The 20,245-nt window shown below is 41.1% G+C and overlaps 1 protein-coding gene across 3 annotated transcripts in view; it reads left to right on the top strand.

Moving 5' to 3' along the window:
• Positions 1-20,245, top strand: part of BICD2 (BICD cargo adaptor 2) — a 122,085-nt gene that overhangs the window by 87,291 nt on the left and 14,549 nt on the right. For all 3 annotated transcript variants that reach the window (XM_073644556.1, XM_073644557.1, XM_073644558.1), the window contains exons 3-4: positions 16,601-16,753; positions 19,357-19,797. In XM_073644556.1, the coding sequence (XP_073500657.1) occupies positions 16,601-16,753; positions 19,357-19,797 (594 nt within the window). The remainder of the gene's footprint in view (positions 1-16,600; positions 16,754-19,356; positions 19,798-20,245) is intronic.

Below are 20,245 nucleotides of genomic sequence, written 5' to 3'. Positions count from 1 at the left end.
TTTGCGTTTAGTTGGACCATCATTTATTTTTCAACAGGACAATGACCCCAAACACACCTCCAGGCTGTGTAAAGGCTATTTGACCAAGGAGGAGAGTGATGGGGTGCTACGCCAGATGACCTGGCCTCTGCAGTCACCAGACCTGAACCCAATCGAGATGGTTTGGGGTGAGCTGGACCGCAGAGTGAAGGCAAAAGGGCCAACAAGTGCTAAGCATCTCTGGGAACTCCTTCAAGATTGTTGGAAGACCATTTCCGGTGACTACCTCTTGAAGCTCATCAAGAGAATGCCAAGAGTGTGCAAAGCAGTCATCAAAGCAAAAGGTGGCTACTTTGAAGAACCTAGAATATAAGACATATTTTCAGTTGTTTCACACTTTTTTGTTAAGTATATAATTCCACATGTGTTAATTCATAGTTTTGATGCCTTCAGTGTGAATGTACAATTTTCAAAGTTATGAAAATACAGAAAAATCTTTAAATGAGAAGGTGTGTCCAAACTTTTGGTCTGTACTGTATATAAAAAAAAAGCACCATTTCTGGGACCTTAAATAAGACACAAAGAAATATGTGGGAACTTGCAAAGGATGAGTAGAAAAAAGGAAAAAAAAAAGAAAATATACGGTACACAGAATAGCGACATAATAATTATATATGTGATGCATGTACTAAATACACTGACAAAAGATATGCATAAAACCAAAAAAAGGAACTAAGTATAACATGTAATAAAAATGAAATATAAAGTGCCCTATGAAATGTGAATGTGTTGTATGTGTAATGGAGAGTGAATAATATGTGTATTATTAAATTTTTTTTAGAGGGGTATAAAAATTATATAGTGCAGTGTAAGGGGTCTTAGAGTGTTAAATATATATTCAAAAAAACGTGTATAGATGAAAAAAAATTAAAATAAAAAAATACATTGTTTTCTAATCCCTACCCTAAGATGCTACATGTACTAAATAAATTATCATATTCTTATGTGCTTTTATAAACTAATATAAGGGTCTAAATTGGTCCAATGAACGTTCAATAGAAAAAGTCCCCTAGCGATGATTCATACATGAAAAAGTTGGTCTAGGTAGTTGGCTGTCCCTACAAATTGGTGCAACTAATGATAAGAGCAAAAAGATAACATAATAAAAAATGCATAGAAACAAAGAAATAATGACAATTTAAAAAAGATATCAAAAATGAAACCAAAAATCCATAAGGGAAATAAAAAAAAAATTGTTCTGTGTTTATATAAAGGGCTTGAAGCCAGGGCTGTGGAGTCGGTAAGCGAAACCTACGACTCCTCAATTTCCATGACTGACTCCACGACTCCGACTACCACCCTTAACCTTTTATACATTAGGGTTAGATTTATGATGATCCCAGAAGTGGCAGGGGATCGTCTTAAGATCTGGATTAGTGGACTTTATTGCATTTCTTATGTCACGCACATGCTCAAGTATTCTCACCCTTGTTGTCATACTAATGTATATCTTTCTGCATGGGCAGTATATGTAATATATCCTTCTCAGTTTTGCATGTAATATTATGTGTGATCAAGAAAGCTTTTGTATCATCCGAATTGGTAATATGAGCTGCTCTCTCAACAAATTGACAAACTGTACAGTCCCCACATGTATATGACCCCCCCCCCACGAGGGCCACTTGATCCGAAAGGTGACAGTCTAGATGGAGGGACATAGTGGCTTCTAGTCAAGAAGGTCTTTAAGATTTTTAGATCCACAAGTTATCGAAGGTAAAAAAGAAGGTGCTTGGCCGAATCACCATCCATCAGAAATGTAGGCCAATATTTAGCAATAATATTACGAATTTCAGGCCATCTAGAATTGAAAGTTATAAATCTGATGGGTTCTGAATCCACAGAGGCTTTTCTTTAAATTACCCACTAGTAATTGGTCTCTAGTTGTATGTGCTCTTTTGTACCCTTCTCTAATGGTTCTACGGTTATAACCACGTTGTCTTAGATTTTATGTCAAGGTGACAGTCTGTTTTTCAAATAGGATGTTGTCAATCTATCTAGACCACGAGATCACGTCTTCAAATTCACTCATATTGTAGATCACATCCTTCTTCCACAGCCCCAGGAAGAGATTAGCATATGATGGCGCGCAAGTTGCCCCCATAGCTGTCCCCTGGAGCTGCAGGAAAAAACGATCTTTAAAGACAAAAAAGTTGCAAGTAAGTGCAAACTGTAATAGTTCAATAATAAATTCTGAAAGATCACTGTCCATATTGGTCATGTGAACTAATGTCTTCGACAGGTTGGTCCCGTGGTCATGGGCAATAGATGTATGTAGTCACAAGAGACTAAATACATGTCTTAAAGGTATGGAGAATTTGTGGAGTCTTTCCGTGGTGCCAATTACTGAAGACGTCAATTACCTAGAATCATTAAACGTTGTTTTATTCGATACTTTTTGAAGTGACAGACACTTCTTCCTCAGGAAACAACCACATGTGTCACTTCGAAACGCGTCAAATAAAATTGCAGGTTTAATGCATTTTTGGGAACTTATTTTGTTCTGTATACAATACTAAATTGTTGTATGAAATGTTAGGAGACCCCTTACTCCCAAGGTTGTCATCTATGAGTACTTACTAATAAACTGGGAGAACTTGCAGATATTATCCACTTAAATGAAAGATTTCTGCCCTTTTGCAGCATTATATTCCTTGGGATTCTCGTTCCATCATCCACAGTAATGCTAGTAGGTCATGAGGCAAGGAAAACAACTCTCTTCTGCTTTATGTATGGGAAATAATGGTGCTAAAACGTGACCGTGTACAGCTACAGAATGAAGGCAAAGGAGGTTAACTAGTAAGTTTGCTTAAAGGGATTTTCCAGACTAAGCAAAAATATTCAGAAATTAGTTTTAAATATTAAGTTATGGAACTTATTAATATAATTTGCTTATTAGGGTTGTCCACTGCTCAGATTTTTGAAGGCCTTTTCTTAGTGTAGGTCATCAATAGAAGATTGGGAAGGAGGGGGGTATGGGACACCTGCCAGCCCTACTGATAAGCTCTTTGCAGTTCCAGTCACAGTAGGATGTAAACATTATACAGACCCAAAACAGCACAGCCCCTTTCTCTGTGTAGTGGCCATTCTCAGTTACTGAAGCTCAACTCCCATTGAAGTGAACAACAGTGATCTGGACTTCTGCAGGGCGCCTTGGGTTTTGTCCACGGAGTGGCTACTTTCATCTACTTTATTTGACCTTGACTTGACGACCCTTCTTTCTGCCAGCTCACTCCACCAGCCAGAATCTACTCTGTGGACAAAACCCAAGGGTCCCTGTGTTGGATTCCTGTACATAGGTGTTAAAAGGTGAAGGCCAGTGTTCTCCTGAGAACTGCTAAACTTGGTGGCTTGTGTATGGAAGCAATATTTAGGGTGCTTTCACATTGCTTTTTGGCATCCGTTCTGTGGCCTTGTTGGGCCTTACCTCCGAACCTCCCGCAAAATGGGATTTGGACGTATGTGCCTGATGGGGCCATAGACTATAATGGTGATGGCAGAGCGAACATGTGCACTGACGTGCATCATTCTCGGCCGTTACGCCTACTGTAGGTGGACACCTAGACGCAATCTACTACGTCGCTCTGTCAGCACCATTGTAGTCTATGGCCCCTTCGACACACACATCCGAATCTCTTTTTGCCGGGGGTTCGGTCGTAATTCCCAATGGGGCCATTGAACGGGTGCCAAAACGCAGTGTGAAAGCACCCCCCAAGAGTTGCTGTGCTTCCACCTAGTGTGCAGTTACATTTATACCCACCAGTTTTATTCCCTGCTGAATTCCATTGCTGCCAGTCCAGTGGTTCCCGCTAGTCTCTGCTTTCTTTTGGCAGCTATGATACGCCATCCATGCTGGCATTACCGCTGAGGTCAATGATTGGCTTCAGCCGATTGTGCAGAGATGGCTCATTATCACTGCAGAAAGTAAGCATAGACCGGTGATGATTTTTTTTTTTTTAATGCCCTTTTTAATTGCACAAAAATACAGCATCTTTATACAGGGCACTTGGGTGGAGGTAGAGATTTTGCATTAGGCCTTTGGAGCTGAAAATGCCACCTCTTCATGTGCCTTTCTCCCCCCTCTTAGACTTGTGCTGGAATTTGGCGGGTGCAGTTGCTGAGAGCCTGACAATGATGTCATGGTCTAAAGTTGAAAACTTCAGTCTTAACTAATTTCTTTGTGTGAGTCATGAAGACGCCGCAGCTGTACTTCTCCCCGGCTCCTACAAACAGGGAAGGGAACATTACCCAAAAGTTTCACACGTATCAGATAAGCGAATCAGCGCCTCATCTCTTGCGTCATTTACTTACCACTTCTCCCTGTTGGATGCAACTGCATAGATCAATCCTGTCTACTGCATGACGCATTTCACAGCCATTTCGCCTCCTCGATCACCACTGTTATGGATATTGTCAGGGGTGTAACCATAGTGGGTTGCAGTTTCACCCGGGCTCTGGAGTCTAAGGGGGACTCAAAAGTTCCCCTTCCTCTATATGAGAAGACCAATACTAGATCCGTGACATTTTAGTGCCCTATTGGAGATTTTGCATCAGGGTCCACGCGTTTCACGTGACACTGCTGAATGTCGTCTTTTGCCGTCTTTCAGAGCAGTACTTTAGTTATTTGTTATCGAGGCTACACTGAGTTGTGCACATGGTTTTCATTATATTAGTGAAGAGCTAATTGATCACACACACACACACCGCCTCCTTATTGTCTGCGTTGTTTTTGGCTTTGTCTTTGCTGTGCTATTATGCTCTTTTCACAAGTGAATCAGCAGACGGGACACATTTGTGTTACTTTTAACCCCACCCCGGGGTGAGATGTTTTTTTTATTTTTTGTGTTTTTTTTATTTTTTTCTCCACTCCTGAATTGTGGCTGGGATTAAACCCATACTCAGTTGGCTTGTTGTACCCTTAGGATTTTCTGATCTTCAGATGCCAGCATGCTTTGCTTGTCTGCCTGAGCAACTGCTTACCGGCACATATGTCAGTGTTAAGCTACTAAGAGCAAATGATGGGCAACAGGCGGCATGTCCGGCGTGGTGGGATGGGGGATGTGTGCATTCTAGCCACTTCTGACTTCGGCCCTGACATTGGCCATTCTTATATATCCAAGCAGCCCTAGCTGCAGATATAACCATATTTTTTTAGATTGACATTGCATAGATTATTTAAAGGTGTATTCTGGCTTTGGGAAACCCGGTCCCCTGGATGCAATTAACTGAAAAAAAAAAAAAAAAACTGTGCTGTACTCACCCTCCCGGGGTCCAGAGCTGATACTTCACTGCTTTTAGTGTCTATTATTGACATCATGGTAACAGCGCTGCAGCCAATCTGTGAGTTTGGTGGCCTATGCCGCCAACACAGGCAGAACCACTGAGCTCAGTAATTGGCTGCAGCCTTGTTGATATGACATCAGTGCCGCAGATAATTACAGAGACCAGGAGAATCTGTGCTGGACCCGGTTGTTCTTTTTCTGAAATCGCATCATACGCCTGTTTTTTTACATGCGTATTTTGAGCCTTGCTGCATTTTTGCATGTCCATTCTTTCAGCATTTTTGCAGCGTTTTTCAACCATTCAAATGAATCGATGGAAAAAGCAAATAAAAACGCAATGTTTCTGACAGGTTCTTTCTAAAAGGAATCAGAAAATGATTTATATTTTTTAAATTTCACTTTTTATGTTAAACAGGACCTTCCACCAAATTTTTCACGTTGAGCTGAACATATGATGTATGTAATAGGTCTTCTCTTAAAAAAAAAAAAAAAAAAAAAAAAAAAAATTGCCAAAAATTTTGATACATGTAAAAAATTTAAAATATATTGATCTATATAGAAAATCTTGCCGGTTTCACCCTCCTCACCAGGCTGTTGGCCACATCGATAGAAACAGAAATAGAAGGAGCCTTAACCTATAAGTCTTCTGAATTTATAAACTGAGCATGATCTAATCTAGTCAAAGGTCACTGTGAAGGGAGGAGGAGGAGGGGAGTTGTGACATCATCTATTGTGAATGGTGGATCCTGTGTTATCCACTGTATATAGAGGTGTTATCAGTCATTGTACAGGAGGGGGAGGAGGTGAGCTGTGACATCACCTATTGTGAATGGTGGATTCTGCTTTATCTATTTCTTATAGAGGTGCTATCTGACATTGTACAGGAGGAGGAGATGAGCTGTGACAACACCTGATCCACCATTCACAATAAGTATCACAACTCATCTCCTCCTCCCTCTTCTGTACAATCACTGATAACACCTATATATACAGTAGATAACACATGATCCACCTTTCACAATAGGTGATATCACAGCTCACCTCCTCCCCCTCCTGTACAATAACTGATAATCCGTCTATATACAGCTGCAGTTGTTTTACAGCCAGGCACAGGACAGTGAGGCAGCAGACGGCAGACATGGCTGATCTCCTGAGACTAGAGATTTCCTGATATATTTCTCAGTTTTATTTGTATTAGGTAAAGATAAGATAAAGGGTGACTGCTGGGATATTTCTTTTTTGCCTGCATCTTGTGTTCCTTTATGCAATATCCTGTTGGAATGATCATAATATGATCACATTCTTTTCCACAGATCTAGTTTGTACTTATCTTATAAGCCTGTAAGAATAAGAAATCCTGTGTCACTATACCGGGGGCTGGAGACTGATACAGCTCGGTTATGTAAGGCCATAAGTCAGATATTGCTGGTATGAGACGGAAATGATTGACCACCTCTGTGCAAGTGCTGCAGTCATCTGGTCAATAGTTACCAGCGTAATGGCTGAAAAGTAATTACACATTGACAGTGATTTGATTGAGAAAGTGTGATCGATTCCTCTAGAGATTGATATTGACTTTCACCTACAGTTATTGTGCTATGTGTATAATATACATGTGTGTATATAAATTTAGACACCATGTTTGGAGGCCAAAAGGCACTGCATATCACCCCAAAAACACCATACCAACAGTGAAGGTTGGAGGTGGGAACATCATGGAGTGGGGCTGGTTTTTCAGCGTACGGCACTGGCAAGCTTCATATGATTGAAGGAAGGATGAATGGACAAATGTACTGAGACATTCTTGATAAAAATCTGCTGCCATCTACCAGGATGATGAAGATGAAACGAGGGTGGAAATTTCAGCAAGACAATGATCCCAAACACACAGACAAGGAAACTCTCAATTAGTTTCAGAGAGAGAGAAAATAAAGCTGCAAGAATGGCCGAGCAATCACCTGACCTGAATCCAATAGAAAATCTATGGAAGGAACTAAAGCTCAGAGTTCATAGAAGGAGCCCACGGGACCTTCAGGATGTGAAGAGTGTTCATGTGGAAGAATGGGCCAAAATCTCACCTGAGCAATGCCTGCGACTAGTTTCTCCATACAGGAGGCGTCTTGAAGCTTTTTCACCAACAAAGGCTTAAATAAATTTCAGTTAGTGTCCAATACTTTTTCCCTGTGGCATTTCTCATTATTACACATAATTTATGGACATCTATGGTTTGATTTCTTTGCCTTTGTGGATTGCACGAGTTGTTACCGACATCTGGTGAGAATTTCATGTCAATAACACCTTCAGAAATAGATTTACTTAGAAAATTGGTGACGTATTCAATACTTATTTCACCCACTGTATATACACACCATCTCATATAAAATGTGTGTAACTTTTATGCTGGTTCCTTTTCTTACATGTGATTGTTTCCTTCTCAGAATGAGCAAATTGCTTGGAGGACCATTTCCAGCCATACTCAACCAAGCTGAATTTATTCCAGCATTCACAGAGGTGCGTCTTATAGGTGACAAATTAAGTCCTGGAGACTTCTGTGAAATGCAATAGACGAGGCCTGAAATCACAAATCTGCCTCCACACATCTAAGACCAGAAAGCGTCATGTAAAACCAGTAGGGGGCGCTTGACTGTAAAACATAGGCCCTGTAGGTCCTTTTAATTTTAGGCTTGCAAATTTGAAATCTGCATTTAGTTATAGCAAGGAGGGTATTGGGCCACAATAACAAACTAACGCAAAAAATGGCAACGTACCAAACCGCTTTCTTACCAAAAGCTTCAGTTTTTTCCTTTCAGCTGGCCTTATGCCCTGACTGTCTAAGGGCTCATGCAGACGTCCGTGCAACATGGTCCAAGCACGGACCGAATTACACAGACTGGCCACAGTCTCCTGACCTAAGCGTGACTGCCTCAGAAGGACATAATGCTGTCATACTCAAGTCGAGAGTCCCTCGACCAGTCCGTGCTCGGACCATGTTGCACGAACGTCTGCATGAACCCTATAGCTGCCCTTACTTATGAGATAGTTATTATCGATCAGTGATATGGCCTTGATTCTTACATGGCCGGCATTAATAAGGCCCTTTTCACATTGTGTTTGTACAAAGCGTCCAGTTTTGGACAGTCATACAGAAACCCAAATAGAGTCACAGACTGCAATGACACGAGAGTTTAAATGAACATTTTTGGGCAGAGTACTTGTTGATTAGTTCTTGTGCCCGTCTGAAAAAATGTACACCATCAGTAAAAAATAGCACAAATTGAGTCCATTTGTACTCTGTGCCATTGCTGCCTACGGCTCTGCAGTTTGCTCTGTCTGAATCTATTTCTTGTGATGTCTCCGTCCTACGAGCAGATGAACTGCTGTAATGGTGGTCCAGCGGTTGATTGTCTGGCTAAATTACCCCTTTGTATCTCTGCACCGTTGCGGTGGTGGTCCAGCTGCTGGTAGTCCAGTGACATTACCCCTTTGTATCTCTGCACTGTTGCGGTGGTGGTCCAGTGACATTACCCCTTCCTATCTCTGCACCATTGCGGTGGTGGTCCAGCTGCTGGTAGTCCAGTGACATTACCCTTTTGTATCTCTGCACTGTTGCGGTGGTGGTTCAGCGGCTGGTGGTCCAGTGACATTACCCCTTCCTATCTCTGCACCGCTGCGGTGGTGGTCCAGCGACATTACCCCTTCCTATCTCTGCACCGCTGCGGTGGTGGTCCAGCGACATTACCCCTTCCTGTCTCTGAACCGCTGCGGTGGTGGTCCAGCGATTGGTGGTCCAATGACATTAGACCTTCCTATCTCTGTACCATTGCGGTGGTGGTCTGCGGCTGGTGGTCCAGTGACATTACCCTTCCTATCTCTGCACTGCTGCGGTGGTGGTCCAGCAGTTGGTGGTCCGATTTACATTACCCCTTCCTATTTCTGCATAGACCATCGAGCAGCCTACGCTGGATCCAAGTGGGTGTCAGTAGTTGAGTATGCTTTACATATCTAGTCCTTTGGGAAAAATATTGTTGTGCCCTGACAATCCCTTTGGGCCATTCTTTGGTTGCGAGCACTTCTGCCCACCTGAATGTGGCATGTGTCCCCACTGAATATTCAACCATGCATTATTTCAGCTACAATGGATATACTATTGTTTTGCCCACTGCGGCTAAGCTGTGCCCATCCATCATCTATGTATGAATGTTCCCTCATTAGCGCTGGGTGTAATAAGCTGGCATCTGTCGCGTATATTTACTGCCACACTTCCCGTGAGAGAATGACCCCATTGTTGTTGTGTGGATTACTTGTCAGGCTCTGCCCAGGCTGTATGTAAATCACTTTTTGGGCAATGTCTGCTTCCTTTGTATTGCGATTACGTGGCACATTGTACGATCAGACGTAAGTCATGGTCATTGTCCTGGGCTTGGAACGCTGGGATTTTAAGTCCTTAAAGGTCCCATGTTGCAGTTGTGTGTGGATGCCGAATGATAAAGATTGCTAATTTAATGTTTCTTCTACCTAATGTTTTGCAATTTGTGCTTTTTGTGTTTATGCTTTTTTTTCCCCTTGGAATAAAACACATAGCCGATCTCGTCTTGACACCAAGTAAAGCTGTAACTATGATGAATATCCAAGACCATAATCTAAAGTGACGCCATGCTTAGATACTCACCATATTGTACCCTGACACGCTAAAGAACACTTGGGGAGGTCTATCAAAACTACAGTAATGGAAGAAAAAGGTGGAGACGTTTCAATAGCAGCCAGTCAATTACAAGCTTTGACACATGTACTAAAATATGGAAAAATTTGGACAAGGCGACTAACGATTTATCTACTTTATAGATGATTTCTGTAATGAAATAGACTAATTTGTCCAATTATTTTAAATTTAGAAATGTAGGACCGCATGAGATGAAATTGCAATGGATTTAAAGGGAAATTATCAGTATGACTTATTGTTTTAATAAAGATCATAAAAAAAATGGATTTAAATAGTAAAATTGGTAAATTTTTAAATTTGCACACTTAATTCCTGTCCTTTCAGGAAGAGTTTACAGGAGCAGTCTTATCAGCAGAGTTAGGATTACAGTGATGATGATATAGGATCCACCAATCACAAGAGGCGATGTCACAGCTGACTTCATCCCCCTCCCTTCACAATCAACTTTTCACACGCTTATTAGATGTGTCAATATAAAAGAAAAAGTTACATCTGATCATACATGTGGTGTTTCCTGAATATTCAAATAGCCTCTTCAGAGAGAAGAGGGCTTGATCTCTGGCGCCACCTATTGGATGTAGCAAACCTAAAAGTCAATATTGACCCTTTGACAGGCCTTGCCACATGATTTAGGATGAGAAGCCCCAGAAACTCAATTTGCAGACACCTGCTTCAGAGTGTTGCCCCTCCTCAGTGCAAAGCAGGAGATCTGATTTGACTAGGTGAGCAACTTAGTCAGAGGGGTCTTATCTACCCCAATCAGCTTTCCTGATTTGCACTGAGGAGGGGCAACAACCTTAAATATGTTCCTGCAAATGGAGTTTCTTCTTTGGCTTTTATCCTAAATCATATGACCCTTGTTAAAGGGTCGAAGTTGAAATTCAGGATTGCTACATCCAATATATGGTGCCAAAGATCAAGTCCTCTACCTTCTGAAGTGGTTATTTGCATGTTTAAATTCCAAGAGCGGCATCACATGGCCTAAAAGTCTCCTTACGCCGGCTTGACACTATCCACAAGGAATAACTTTCACCCTTAGACCATCTTGTGTCCTGATAAAACAGTCTAAAAAAAATAAACCCTAAAGTTCAGTGAGAAAATTGCAAGATTTCTATTTTTTTATTTCAATACAGATTGTGATACGTTTAACACAACTTATTTAATCAATATCTCATTTTCTGCTGATAGTTTCCCTATAAGCAGGTTTTAAAATTTTTATCTCCCTACTTTTGGACTTTCTTCATGGAAATTAACACTCTGCAGAATTGAAAATCCACAGAGTGTCAATCTACATTGCAGATTTCCACCCCTTTCAGTGTAGACAGGCGTGAAATCCACAGCAGATGCTTTTCCAGATTCGTGTGGACTTACCCCATTCTTGAAAATTCTCATGTAGTATTCCCCAAAGGCTAAAAAAAAAAAAAAAAAAAAAAAAGGAAGACCTCCAGAACTCTAGGAAGAGTTGGCCTCATGGGCACAACAGAAGCCGTCCAGAAAGCATAACTTTTCTTTGCTATGGCGCAAAGTCCTGGCGTCCAGATTTACATGTAGAAGGTGGGAGCAGAGCTTGGGTGGGGTTTAACTTAATGGAAAAAAATTTGACTATGACCTGGCCCAATGGAGGTCTGGTGAGATTTTATTCTATATCCAAAGCTCTGAATACATGAGCCCATTACTGGCATGCTGTGCCAACTTTACTATTTTGCCCAATTAGGGCATGTTGGTCCATAATGTCCTACTAGACACTACTTGGGTGGATTGGAGAGATGCTGAGCAGCAGCTTCGCTCCGGTGAGGCTGACAGTGTGTTCAGCTCCTGACTGTACATAATGTACCATATATCCTGTAAAATGTAATTTTGTACTATACAAATGATCTGAGCATGTGTCAATATTTACTCAAGAATGGGAAAAAAATCCCATATCATAATCCTCCATATTGACTTAGACTTTGCCTATTGTGTTTACTGAATTTCCAGACAAAACCTTTTCTGACCGGTAATCTGTCTTTACACCGGAGCCCATTTTATTCAAGGCTAAATAAACAGAAGTATCATTCATGACAAGCAACCCTTCACAACTATTATTTACCCAGTTGATACCTACATGAATAATCGCGGGCCGCCACCAGATTCCGCTGATATCCAGAGGACGGTCTGTAATGTCTACAGCAGCAAAACAAGCCAAGGAATGCCATTGTCCTAAAAAATTGCTCCCATGAGTTTTTGTGGCTCATGCATGCTCCTGCCACCGTTTGGGATCCACCCTTCTTTTTTTTTTTTTTGTTTTTTTTTTTTTTGTTTTACAGGGTCATTCGCAACAAATCAAATTACCACCTATATTTAGTATATAATGATTGTCTGACTCAGTGGCGTAACTAGAGTCCGGTGCAAGATTTGGACCCCCTTCCTGATATATATATTTATGTATGGTATGTTCTGCATCCTGGTATATATGTCCCTCATCCTGCCCCATCCTGACATATATATGTGTGTATATATATGTGTGTGTGTATATATATATATATATATATATGTGTATATATATATATATATATATATATATATATATATATATACACACACACATATACATATGTCCTCTATCCTGGTATATACACACGTGGTCAAAATTGTTGGTACCCCTCGTTTAATGAAAAAAAAAAACACATTGGTCACAGAAATAACTTGAATCTGACAAAAGTAATAATAAATTTAAAATCTATGAAAATGAGCAAATGAAAGTCAGACATTGCTTTTCAACCCTGCTGCCACAGAATTGTTTAAAAATTAAACTCATGAAATAGGCCTGGACAGAAATGATGGTGCTTCTTAACTTAATATTTTGTTGAGCCACCTTTTAAGGCAATCACTGCAATCAAATGCTTCCTGTAACTGTCAATGAGACTTCTGCACCTCTCGACAGGTATTTTGGCCCACACCTCATGAGTAAACTGCTCCAGTTGTCTTGTGTTTGAAGGTTGCCTTTTCCAGACGGCATGTTTCGGCGCTCTCCAAAGATGCTCAATAGGATTTAGGTCAGGGCTCATAGAAGGCCACTTCAGAATAGTCCAATGTTTTCCTCTTAGCCATTCTTGGGTGTTTTTAGCTGTGTGTTTTGGGTCATTATCCTGTTGCAAGACCCATGACCTGCGCCTGAGACCAAGCTTTCTGACACTGGGCAGCACATTTCTCTCTAGAATCCCTTGATAGTCTTGAGATTTCATTGTACCCTGCACAGATTCAAGACACCCTGTGCCAGATGCAGCAAAGCAGCCCCGGAACATAATAGAGCCTCCTCCATGTTTCACAGTAGGGACAGTGTTCTTTTCTTGAGATGCTTCATTTTTCCGTCTGTGAACATAGAGCTGATGTGCCTTGCCAAAAACTTCCATTTTTGTCTCATCTGTCCATAGTACATTCTCCCAGAAGCTTTGTGGCTTGTCAACATGTAGTTTGGCAAATTCCAGTCTGGCTTTTTTATGATTTTTTTCAACAATGGTGTTCTCTTTGGTCGTCTCCCATGTAGTCCACTTTGGATCAAACGACGACGGATGGTGCGATCTGACACTGATGTTCCTTGAGCTTGAAGTTCACCTTTAATCTCTTTAGAAGTTATCATGGGCTCTTTTGTTACCATTCATATTATCAGTCTCTTTGATTTGTCATCAATTTTCCTCCTGCGGCCACGTCCAGGGAGGTTGGCTACAGTCCCATGGATCTTAAATTTCTGAATAATATGTGCAACTGTAGTCACAGGAACATCAAATTGCTTGGAGATGGTCTTATAACCTTTACCTTTAACATACTTATGTATAATTTTCTTTCTAATCTCCTGAGACAACTTTCCTTTGCCTCCTCTTTTCCATGTTGAGTGTGGTACACACCATGTCACCAAACAGCACAGTGAGTATCTGTAGCCCTATATACAGGCCCACTGACTGATTACAAGATTGTGGACACAACTTGATTTAACATGTCCCTTTTGTCACATTATTTTCAGGGTACAATTATTTCTGTCCAGGCCTATTTCATGAGTTTTATTTTTTTTTTAATTCTGTGGAAGCAGGTTTGAAATGCAATGTCTGACGTTCATTTGTTCATTTTCATAGATTTTTAATTTATTATTACTTTTGTCAGATTCAAGTTATTTCTGTGACCATTGCGGGTTTTTCTTTCATTAAACGAGGGGTACCAACAATTTTGACCACGTGTGTATGTTCCCCTTCCTGGACCCCATCTTGGCCCCCATCCTGGTATATATGTCCCTTATCCTAAGCCCCATCCTGGGTATATATATCCCCCCATCCTGGTATATATGTCCCTTTATCCTGGGCCTCATCCTGGTATATATGTCCCTTATCCTAGGCCCCATCCTGGGTATATATCCTCCATCCTGGTATGTGTCCCTAATCCTGGCCCCATCCTGGTATATACATCCCCCATCCTGGTATATATGTCCCTCATCCTGCCTGGGCACCATCCTGGTATATATGTCCCTCATCCTGCCTGGGCACCATCCTGGTATGTATATCCCTCTATCTTGGTATATATATCCCCCATCCTGGTGTATTTCCTCCATTCTGCCACTACTATTTAATGTCTAGAAAAAATAAATAATTATACTCACCTTCCCTCGTCTCCCCCGCCACGCGGCGTCTTCTCCTGTAGCCGGCAGCTGACTTCAGCGTGCAAGCGACGGGAGTGCATGACATCACGGCCATGTGCTCCCAGCCACGTGCACGCCAACGTCAGTGGCTGGCCTCTGTTTGGCCGGCAGCGTGTATTGCTGCGCATGGACTTGATGAGTCTCTGAGCCGCAATACACCTCAGTTGAATGTTTGTCCGAGGACACACATAAAGTTGAAGATTGTGCTGGAGCTGGCGGGCCCCCACCCGCACAAGCCCTTTCGCAACCTCTGCGACCATGGTCGTTACACCCCTGGTCTGACTGCTGGGACCTCCTCAGTGATCTCGAGAATGGAGTTCTGCAGCGTCGTCCTTGAAAGAAGCAGAGGTGCACATGTTCACCCTTTGGATTGTCTGTCTCATACACAATGATTGGAGCAGAGGCGGCGAATGTGTATATTGATCTGTAACAAATCTAATTAGTTACATATTTCCTCAAAAAATTCGAAATTCATGATCGTGAAGCCAATCACTAGAAAACGAAGACCAGGGCGGAGGACCTGTGAACAGCAAAAGTGGTGTAAGACGAAAGAGGGCCACAGACAGGTGAGTATAATGTATTTTATTATTTTAACCCCTTCCCGGCCCTCTTAATATTAATATTATTTGTAATTGTTATTATTATGATGATGCTTTGCAGTCAGGATTGAGCTCAGAGCATAATAACGGCAATCCGGGCACTTCCGTTCATTCCCTGTTCTGCTATTCTCTGTTTCTCTGACAATCGGTAAGGAATGTAACCGGCTCCCAAGAGCTGAACTAATAATTACATGTCTGTGTATCTCCTGTGCTAATCTTCTGGATATGTAACAACCTTGTCTATCCTTCCTCCTTTATTTCCATTTACCTCTTGATTGCTCCACTTTTTTGGGGGTAGGAGGGGGTGGTAGATTTTATTTTATGTAGTAGTAAAAGCTCTGAAGAAATAGTTTAGTTCTGATTTCCAGCTGTTGGTTGAAGTATTTGCAAAGCATCATAGGAATGGCATTTCATGCATATTTGTCATTTTATCACGTGAAATGATCACCATACTTTTCAGACGCAGTGATTTTATTTGATAGATCATATAATAAATGGAAATTCTGCAAATTATTTTATTCAGAAATTTGTGTTGTCTTATATCCCCAAAAAATATGACTTCACAGTGCTGGCCACTAGATGGCTCCCTTCTGTATAACTTGCTGTCCACTGCCTGTTGTCAAGTGTAATCCATCTATAGTGGCACAGAATCAAATTACTGGAAGTGGGTTCAGGTTTCTGCTCTCCTCTTTGCTTTGTTTCTTTTCTCCTCTCTTTGTTTCTGCTCTTGCTCTCCTGTCTGTGAAACTGCATACAGGTTTAAGAGAGAGTACCTTTAAGTTCAAGGCAAGCGAGTTACAGTATATGATGACTATGAGGAAAAGGAAGTTCCAGCACATATAGTGCTAGCATAATTGTAATGAAGATAAACTGTCTATTCAAAAAGCGTAAATAGCAAGTAAAAGAGCTCAACTCTTACAGCTTAAATGAATAAGGCATATAGATAATCCTTGCTTATTTTTTCGGCTGTGATCCCACAGTTCAGGACTCGCAGGATCTATGTTCCTTGTATAGTATATTTTCATCTTTTAGTCTCACTAACCTGTTATAGTGTTCAGAGTTAGAACAATTTGCTTCTGAGAAGATGACTGGCTCCATCAGGTGATTGATCACCGTCCGTCTATGTATGATGATCATATTACTGGAAATTGCCTGCGCCAGATAGATCTTTCGGAACAATATAACCTTTATAGGATATGTTCCTGCAGTGTAATATCACACAGGCCTGCACTCTGCATTGTAGTACATTTATACATTAGAGCTATATTATATAATACTGTACTTTATATCGTTTCAGCTGAATCAAAATGTGGAGGCCCAAAGAGCTCGCCTACGCGATGACATCAAAGAGTACAAATTCCGAGAAGCCAGGTTACTCCAAGATTATACCGAGCTGGAGGAGGAGAACATCTCTCTGCAGAAGCAAGTTTCAGTTCTTAAGCAAAATCAGGTAAGTAATAGTTGTCTCTGTGCACTTAAAGGAAATCTTTCAGCACAAAATGACTGTTCAAACCAAGCACTTGCACACTGTGCACCCTTGGTGTGGCCAAGGCGTTCTGAGCACATTCCCCCCTACTTCTTTTCCATCTCTTTCCATCCCGCTTCTCCTTGATTGACACCTCTAACTTTACAGGAACTTGTAGGGTAGAGATAGATGGAAAACAAGTAGGTGGGAAGGTGAATTTTAATTGCTCAGCCGCGCCAAGGGTGCACTGATCGCTTGTGCTTGGTTTGAACAGTTATTTTATGCAAACATTCTTTTCAATATAAAATTTGAAATCCCCAAACAGTCTGTAATTATTTAGAATTATAATTTATTATAGTATTTTATTATTAGGCATTTAACTGCATGTGTAGTTATGTATTTCAGAATATTGGTTGTCTTTTGGATAGATTGTGACTTTTTATTTTCATATTCAGGTTTTTAATTTTACTAAATAAGAGGAACTCCTAGCTGCGTTCTGCAATCCAGTGTTTAGCAAGATGTCACATTTTATTACGGAATTGAGGATGTTACGTTTCTGCTGACATTTCTAAACTTTTTTTTTTTTTTAAAACAAGATTATAATACACAGTATATAGAGGTTAATGCTGATGCACATCGCTGAGAATGGCTCCATACTAACTCCTGAGTTTTACAGAGCTGTAATATAGCACCTTTAGAAATCTTCGGGCTAATAGTGTGCCTTTTATAGGGCTTTGGCATGCCTCATCGGATGCTGGGTTTCAGCAGTATTCTTCCTTATAATATATTTCTCATGTTGTTATCCACAGACGCTATACAATAGTTCATGGAGTGAACTTAGTTTCCTACTCCATGATCTGTGTGCTCTCATACAGGCTCCAAGCACACAGTTCGGTGGTATGTGGCCTTATAGGGGGTAATCTGGCTCTGCTCACTTCTGCATCGGGAGGTGAACAGGATCGGTGTGTGCTATGTGCCGGCATCTGTGTCCTAGTTAACTGCTTTTACGCACCTATCCTATTCTATTAAATAGGATGGGTATGTGATAACTGCACACAGGCTGGCGCAGATATCTATAGACTTGGTGTCACTGATATCGTTCCTCTGCAGTTGTGGAAGTAAGCAGAGCCAGCTTAATGTCGTCTATATACCTTCCATAGCTGAGCATCCGAAATAATAAAAATAATTTGCATATGTTTAAGGAGAGGGAAATAATTTGCTGCCAGACATCTTTGGCGATGGGTAATCTCCTTTGATAAAAAAGGATCGGGTATGCTGAAATTCAGCTTGCCCAATCCCTTTTTATCCCCTTGAGACAGTCTCTAACGGTAGAGTCTGGAGGCCCCTAAACACATAAGACAGTTATCTGGCGCGACTCATGTGTTGGATGACTTTGCTTTCATGTTTATGGGGGTCTTTAGGGATAATTGTGTTGCACCTATGTATTCTTGATAAAAAAAAAAATAAGTAAAGAACTTGTAGTTATTGCTTACCCAGGCGTGATTGCTATAGTCATAACTTTGTGTGACAGAGGTATGTATACTCTATAATAAAAAGACATGGGAGGGAATTAAGACTGGTGTTTTATACCAAGTCTTGATCCAGGATTCGCTGGCGTAAGATGTGTCAAAACTTGGTGTTAAAATTCTAAAAGTAGCTAAATTTTTGCGCTTAAGTGTCTTTTCTATTCCAGTTTTTGAGCGATACAGTACAACCCTTGGTGGTTTGTATATGTATATTTGTACTATTCTATCCACTAGATGAAATCAATGAAGGGAATTTATTATTTTTGCACAATGTCTCCCAAAAAAAAGGCCACAAATTTTGGCAAATTTTAACCTTCATGATCTAGATATAAAGCAGACTTTGGTAGAGTTCTGTCTAAAGATAAACATAAATCATTCAATTAAGGGTAGTGTAGAGCAAAATGGTTTACAGGACCCTCGTCTGTAGTCAGCCATTGTAGTCAGAGCCCTGCGATGATGGTGCTCCACACCTACAAAACAGAAGAGAAGGAAGGTAGGGCAGATACGTATCTGGTATGGCAGCCTACTGACGTGGCCATTAGAACAGAGCCCTGCAAATTATTTTTTTGGCTCAACTCTAAGTAAGGAATCTTATAAAATTCTGGCAAGTATGGGCAAATTCAGGAGCTGTTAACAGAAATGGTGCCATTTCTATTCTGCTAACTTGAAAAGACTTGAACAAAATACTTTATAGGCAATTTTGTAGGCTAAAAACAAACGTTGTGGAATTAGGGGGTGAACTCGGATTGCGGATTCTATCGATGTGAGGTCTTGATGATCTGGAGTTATTAAAGGAAATTGCTTGAAATTAGACACATGCTATCCCATATGGCTGAAAAGGCTGCTGGACATACTGTACCTCATGCCTCTAATAAATAGAGGGGGTTTCAAAAGAAGGGGCTACCCTCATCATGATCGTGGTCGAACTTGCTGGAATAGCACACACAGAAAGTAGTTATCCCAATCTTATTTTCTCTTGTGTAGGCAATAACTAGTCTTCGTGCTTCAATGTTTAGAAGATGTGTTATGGTTTTTGATATTTTCATTATGGTGTGCCTCCAGGTGGAGTTTGAGGGTCTCAAACATGAAATCAAGAGACTGGAGGAAGAGACTGAGTTCCTGAATAGCCAGCTCGAAGATGCCATCCGATTAAAAGAGATTTCAGAGAGACAGCTGGAGGAAGCTCTGGAGACCTTGAAGACTGAACGTGAACAGAAAAACAACCTGCGAAAGGAGCTGTCCCACTACATGAACATCAACGACTCCATGTTCAGCAACCACCTAAACTTCTCCTTGGATGGGCTAAAGTTCAGTGACGAAATCACGGAGCCCAACAACGATGACGTTGTGAATGGTTTTGAGCATAATGGAGTCATCAAGATGAATGCTGATAATAAAGTGTCCACCCCCAAGAAGAACGATCCAGCGCCAAGTCTGGTTTCAGATCTGCTAAGTGAGCTGAACATCTCTGAAATACAGAAACTCAAGCAACAACTGATGCAGGTATAAGCTGTATATATTACCACTTATGTAGGTCCGAACCCACTGCTATGCTATGGAGCTTAAAAGGGTTTCGTAGACCTTTATGTTTAATACATGTGGGTCTCCCTGCAGGGACCTGAAGAATGGGGGTTCCCTGATCCATTGCCCTGACTGCTGCTAAGTCTGCTGTCAGTGGATAGATGAGTGGCTGCTTAAGTGCAGCTCTCTCTGACTTCTATAGGAGTGTTTACACCACCAGGCATGATATAGGTCAGGGCATCATGGCCATTCCACTGTTTTGGGAACTCCCATAGTAGTAGATAAGAGCAGATACCATGAGTGGAACGTAAGTTGTGCTATGCTATGCTCTCCTAGTAGGACTTTGCCCCCTTTTGTTTTGTTTTTTGAAAACTGGACAATTTGTGATATGTAGGTAGTAGACCCAGTGCCTGACACCAGCAGTAAGCAA

Source organism: Phyllobates terribilis, unplaced genomic scaffold, assembly GCF_046119375.1.
Source record: "Phyllobates terribilis strain yellow unplaced genomic scaffold, ASM4611937v1 Scaffold_8__6_contigs__length_399053987, whole genome shotgun sequence".
Lineage (NCBI taxonomy): Eukaryota > Metazoa > Chordata > Amphibia > Anura > Dendrobatidae > Phyllobates > Phyllobates terribilis.
Note: the sequence above shows the minus strand (reverse complement) of the source record. Positions and strands in the feature narration are given on the sequence as shown.